The sequence below is a fragment of the Zingiber officinale genome, chromosome 10B (assembly GCF_018446385.1).
Source record: "Zingiber officinale cultivar Zhangliang chromosome 10B, Zo_v1.1, whole genome shotgun sequence".
Taxonomy (NCBI): Eukaryota; Viridiplantae; Streptophyta; class Magnoliopsida; order Zingiberales; family Zingiberaceae; genus Zingiber; species Zingiber officinale.
The window spans coordinates 83543540-83550267 of NC_056005.1; the positions used below are offsets into that span (position 1 = coordinate 83543540).

Consider the following 6728-nt stretch of genomic DNA (forward strand, 5'->3'; position numbering starts at 1 on the left):
AGGTTCTGGAAGCAAGGCGGGTGCATAAAAAGGAGGAGATTCCTCGTACGTGGGTACGCGCACTCTCGTCATTTTTTCCTTTCACAACTTTTCATTTTGGGAGCTCTCTGTTTTCTTCTGGGGAGAAAGGACCTGATTTGAGCGTCGGAGGGCCTGATCCGGGGACTTTTTCCCTGGGTTCTGGTCTCTAACGTGGGAGGGGAGATTGTCTGAGTGTGCGCAGGGTCCTGCAGCAGCGTCAGCCACCCGTGGGAGCCGGATCACCTACGACTTTCCGTCAACAACCAGACCACCGCGACCAGCCTTCGTCCGACTCAGTCTTCGGACGGGATCAACATTGGTGGGGGGCAATGACCCCTCATATATTAATAGGTGGAGGCCATGACCTTCCATTAATCCCCTTGTCCCGATCAAGGAGAGAACCAAGGATCCCATCCCTCTTAGAATAGCGTCTCCACTACTCTTAAAGCTCTTAATAGTCGATGAAAATACCCCTTCTCCGCATTTTTAATTTCTACTAGGCCCTCGAGCTATACCCGTATCATTAAAACCGGAGCATGGAAACCCGGAGCACTAAAGTCAGTACATCACGGCAGCCCCAGATTATTAAGCCTTTCCATCTGCCACTTTCAGGTTTCGTCCAAGTCCCGGAGCAGTTTGGCAGCCATGGCTTCTTCTCGTTCCACGACTGCCTTCTTCTTCTCCTTGTCCTCATCTCTTCGTCTTCTCCTCCTGTGCTCCTTTGCAGATGTTCCCTTCTCCTCGGCGATCGACACAATCTCTGGGAACAATTCTGTCTCAGGGAGCCAGAACGTGACCTCAGTCGATGGTAACTTCATATTGGGCTTCTTCACGCCCACAGCTACCTCCTCCTCCCTCAACTACTACTACATCGGCATCTGGTACAACAAAATCTCTGAGTTCACTACGGTTTGGGTGGCCAACAGAGATATCCCTATCGTTGATCCAACCACGTCGGAGCTCAGAATTTCTGATGATGGCAACCTCGTGCTCCTCGGCAATTCCTCGATCATTTGGTCTACTAATGCCTCCGTCCCCTCTAACTCCACCACTGTCGCAGTCATCCTCGATACTGGCAACCTTCAGTTGAGGGATGAATCCAATTCCTCTCTCGTCTTCTGGCAGAGCTTTGATCATCCCACAAACACATGGCTCCCTGGAGCCAGACTCGGGGTCAACAAGCTCACCAACAAATCCCGACGAATCACTGCTTGGAAGAGTAGAGTCAACCCTTCTCCTGGGATCTTCACGTTCGAGATGGGTCCTAATGGAAGTTTGCAACTCCAACTTCTGTGGAATTTGTCGAGGATGTATTGGACCACTGGCCTTTGGGACGGCAACACCTTTAGCTTAGTTCCCGAGCTCGCTCCCCAACTGAATCGGCCATTTACTTTCGGCTTCAATTTCTTTAATACTACAGAGGAGAACTACTTCGTCTACACGATCGGTACTCCCGGCACTATGTCGAGATTTTTAATAGATTATGAGTCCGGCCAAATCCAACACTACACATGGAGGGAGGATTTAGAATCATGGCTGTTAATTTGGGCCCAGCCTCGAGCCAACTGCGCGGCGTATGGGCTCTGCGGACCGTTCGCTAAGTGCAACGGCGCCGACATCGCCGTATCTTCCTGCGACTGCGTCAGAGGTTTCAGGATCGAGTCTCGGACTGATTGGGATTCGGGTGACAGAAGCGCAGGGTGCGAGAGGATCGCTCCTCTTCAGTGTGAACCGAACAGCACGAATGATGGCTTTTTCGAGATGCAGAATGTGAGACTACCTGGCGGAGCTGATACTTCGGCCATGGCCGTAAGCTTGGAAGCTTGTGAGTTGACTTGCCTGAATAACTGCTCTTGCATTGCCTACTCCTACAACAAGAGCGGGTGCTCTGTCTGGAGCGGAGAGTTGCTTAATGTTCAAGAACAATACGAACAGTCTGATGGAGGAACTCTCTACCTTCGCTTGGCCGCCGCTGAACTGCAGAGCTCTGACGGCGACAAGAAGAGAAAGATAACTTGGGCCATCGTCGGGATTGCCATGGCGATTCTCGTTGCTTTTCTTGCCACGATCATTTGGGTCACGAATCGCAAGCGGCGAAGCAGAAAAATGGTCCGGAATTTGAACAATGCGCACGGTTCTTTGGTCCCGTTTACGTACAGGGAGCTGCAGCACGCCACGAAGAATTTCTCAGAGAAGCTCGGGGAAGGCGGCTTTGGGTCCGTGTTCAAAGGGTCGTTACCAGGCTCGATCGCCATCGCCGTGAAGAAGCTCGAGGGCCTCAGACAGGTGGAGAAACAGTTCAGAGCAGAGGTGAGCACGATAGGGACAATCCACCACATCAATCTCGTTCGCTTGCTTGGATTTTGCTCTGGAGGATCCAACAGGCTGCTCGTCTACGAGTTCATGCCGAATGGTTCCTTGGACTCTCACCTCTTCCGTGCGGCTACTTCCGCCGTTCTGAGCTGGGGGACGAGGTACCAAATCGCCATGGGCGTAGCGAGGGGATTGGCCTATCTGCACGAGCATTGCAGAGAATGCATTATCCATTGCGATATCAAGCCGGAGAATATTCTGCTGGATGCTTCGTTCATCCCCAAATTGGCGGACTTCGGTCTGGCGAAGCTGGTGGGGCGGGACTTCAGCCGAGTCCTGACGACGTTCAGAGGCACCCGAGGCTACCTCGCCCCCGAGTGGATGACCGGCGTCGCGATCACGCCGAAAGCTGACGTGTACAGCTACGGGATGATGCTGTTCGAAATCATATCCGGCAGGAGAAACCGCGAGCTGATGGCGCCGGAAGACGGCGTCGATTACTTCCCCACGCTGGCGGCGATGAAACTGATGGACGGCGAGGCGGCGAAGGTTCTGGACAGCAAGTTGGCGATGGAAGGAGAAGGCGAGTTGGAAGAACTGGAGAGGGCTTGTAAACTTGCCTGCTGGTGCATTCAGGACGACGAGAGTCACAGGCCTACGATGGGGCAAGCTGTTCAAGTTCTGGAGGGGATCATACAACTCGACATGCCTCCCATTCCAAGATCTCTTCAGCTTGACATCGTAAACGACCATGAAATCAATTTCTTCCACGAGTATGATCAGAAAACCATCGTCCCGTCCATCTCGGCTGATACATGACCGATCCAGGAACATCACTTGTAGTTTCTAAATATACGGCAGTATTTTACGAATGTATAAAGAGTTGGCGGTGATGTAAATTATACGTAGCGTTTTCTTCAACCCTCACAGGGTCGCATAGGTCAAGAGTTTTGTTGACCTGACAATCAAAAGTCATAACGAGTTAAACTTGACTGAAATGAGAGTTAACTCCATTCGGCGAAACACAGATCTGATCAAACCTGATCAATACTTTCATCTTCACAGTCCAAGTCTTATTTAAGGATAAACAGTAGACCCTCCCTCTCAGTTTCGGTAACATATTTTATCTTAGTCTCAAATTCCCTCTTAGTCTCAAACTATTTATCAAGCTCGTCGCTTCTGGTTTTGAAATGGATTATCTAAGTTTAAGGAGATTAGTGAAAGAAACCCAAGAACTATCAAGCAATCAGTAACAAATTTATTCAACAAGTACAGTAGTTTCACCCTACAGATCTCTTGGACATACTGCTATGAGACCTCCGGGTTATCCTCCAGCAAGAGCGCATGTCGGACCATCAAGGCCTCAACCAATATATAAACAACAACCCGCAAAAACAAAATTCAAAGGAGGATTGAATAATGAACTATGGACACTCCCTTCAGTGTAACAGCAAGGAGGTGCTATGTTCATTGATCCTGTCCGGAATCTGAGTCAGACGGACCGTCAGGCGAGGTGTATGGAATGTTGACCGAATCGCGACGTCCCAGAGGGGGGGGGGTGTGCTAAGACGACTTCTATGTTGACCAAGTCTTCAGAAGTCTTCTGGTCAACGTTAACTGCAGCCAGCGACCGGGTCCTCTCGGTCCCCGGTACCCCGAGGCTCGAGGCGGATCCAACGAACATATGAGTAACAAGCTAATAATATAATCATGAAATAAATGAGAGGTGAGTACGAAAACGTACCCTAGCCCAGGGGGGCCCCCCTCGGATGGGACGTTGCTCGAGTTGTCGTGACCTGAAAGAGCAGGCAAATGGGAATCGGATGTGGAGATGGGTCTGGCGGCACAGAGCTGAATGCGGCCTAGATTTGGAAGATGATACGCGGACTAGGAAGCGAGATCAGCACGCAGGCCGGGACACGAGATCGGTACGCAGGTCGGGACACGAGATCGGCACGTAGGTCGAGATACGAGATCGGCACGTAGGCCGGGATACGAGATGGGCACGCAGGTTGAGACACGAGATTGGCACGCAGGCCGGGACACGAGATCGGCATGCAGATCGGGATAAGACACCGGTATACATGCCGGGATAAGATATCGACACATAGGTCGGGATACAGCGGACACACCCACATAAGACAAACAATACGAGGATCAAAACGTAGCCTCGGCTCGAAGGCCAGAAAGCAACAAAGACAGAGTACGATCAGATCGGAGTCCACTAGCGGAGAGGGTCCGGAGGCCCGATCCACATCGAAGGCACACGGTAATGAGGACGACCGACGGAAAGCGCACAACGAGGAAGATGACAGGAGAGCTCTGGCGTCATACCGCTGATGGCGGGGAGGCTGCCGACGGGCGACTATGAACACTAGAAAAGAGGGGGCTGCCGGCGCGTGGTGGCGAGCATGAGAGGTGAAGGTGGTAGTGTGGTCGTCGGGAGAAGAGAGAAGAAGAAGCTGACGTGTCATCGCATGGATCCGTGTGATGGCAGGACTGTGAGGAGGAGAAGACGACGCTAAGGCATGGGGTGGCGGCCGACACTGGCGAGGAGCATGGGAGGGAGGAAGAAAGGGTTGTAGCCGGGATGACGGCGTTCGAGGGTAGCGGAAGAAGAGAGGGAGGTTGCTGCTATGGCCAGTGATCCCGTCCGGAAGCTGAGTCGGATAGAGGCGGGCCGCGCTATCCTTGAGGTTGACGGAAAGTCGTTACGAAGTTCGGTCGATCTGGCACTTCCGAAAGGGCTTACACGAGCGACTGATGGGGGGTGATGACGGATGATACGGTGCATGCTCGTGGGGTCAGTAAAATGATGTGGCTAGAAATCAAGACCACAAGAGGGTCAGAAGTCAAGCTGACATGGAGCTCAGGAGGGTCAGAAGTCTAGCCTACGTGGCCGGTCAAAAGTCAAACCTACGTCCAGCTCGGCTGATACATGACCGATCCAGGAACATCACCTGTAGTTTCTAAATATACGGCAGTATTTTACGAATGTATAAAGAGTTGGCGGTGATGTAAATTATACGTAGCGTTTTCTCTAGCCCTCACAGGGTCCCATAGGTCAAGAGTTTTGTTGACCTGACAATCAAAAGTCATAACGAGTTAAACTTGACTGAAATGAGAGTTCACTCCATTCAGGCGAAACACAGATATGATCAAACCTGATCAATACTTTCATCTTCACAGTCCAAGTCTTATTTAAGGATAAGCAGTAGACTCTCCCTCCCAGTTTCGGTAACATACTTTATCTTAGTCTCAAATTCCCTCTTAGTCTCAAACTATTTATCTAGCTCGTCGCTACTGCTTTTGAAATGGATTATCCAAGTTTAAGGAGATTAGTGGAAGAAACCCAAGAACTATCAAACGATCTGCAATAAATTTATTCAACAAGTACAGTAATTTCACCCTACAGATCTCCTGGAGATACTACTATGGGGCCTCCGGATTATCCTCCAGCAAGAGCGCAAGCCGGACCGTCAAGGCCTCAACCAATATATGAACAACAACCCGCAAAAACAAAATTCAAAGGAGGACTGAATAATGAACTATGGACACTCCCTTAAGCGTAACAATAAGGAGGTGCTATGTTCATCATTCCTGAATAGTTGGGCCTCTTCGAAGACGCTTTCACAAGGTGGGAGTCAATCACTAAGAATCATGTGTCCGACCAAGTATTCACACACACTAGGGATAAAATTGAGTTTATAAAAAATCTATTGGGAGAAATTGAAAAAATTACATGGATCCAATGGAGAATGAGTTACCCCACTGAATATGAAGCCCTCATTAATATCGATGATAGCCGGGAAGGGACCTAGAATATATTGTCCAAAATGAGAAGGGTATTCTCTACTGAAGACCTAGCTCAAGGATCCACAAATGTTCAAGATGCAACGTATAGAGACCTTGAGAAGGTATCTTGTGACAATGTTAAACATATCATCCAGTATATTAATGATTACATGCGGCTGGCAGCAAAGACATGAAGGTTATTTGTCGGATCAGAGCTCTCAGAAAAATTCTAGTTCAAGATACCTGGAGATTTAGGAAATAAGATAAAAACAACATTTGATGAAAAATACCCAGGCCTCACAGTCGGCATATTCCCTAGAGTATTATTCGCTTATAAATTTTTAGAACAAGAATGCAAAGACGCTGCATTCAAGAGAGTCCTGAAAAATATCTTTTTGTAGTCAGATTCCTATACCGGGCTACTATAAGGGTCAAAAACAAAAGAAGTACGGTATTCGGCGCTCCAAAAACTACAAAGGGAAGCCACATGAATCACATGCAAGGATTGAAAAGCGCAAGCATTTAGTTAGAAACAAAAAATGTAAATACTACCTATGTGGCCAGGAGGGGCATTTTACGAGAGAGTGCCCCAATGAGCA

General features: G+C 49.4%; 1 protein-coding gene across 1 annotated transcript; it reads left to right on the top strand.

Annotated features, from left to right (window-relative positions):
- The first annotated feature begins 603 nt into the window (after nucleotides 1–603).
- Nucleotides 604–3255, top strand: LOC122029940 (G-type lectin S-receptor-like serine/threonine-protein kinase At2g19130). Its single transcript, XM_042589081.1, has one exon. The coding sequence runs from the start codon at nucleotides 667–669 to the stop codon at nucleotides 3151–3153; it is 2487 nt and encodes an 828-aa protein (XP_042445015.1). The 5' UTR covers nucleotides 604–666; the 3' UTR covers nucleotides 3154–3255.
- The last annotated feature ends 3473 nt before the right edge of the window (nucleotides 3256–6728 follow it).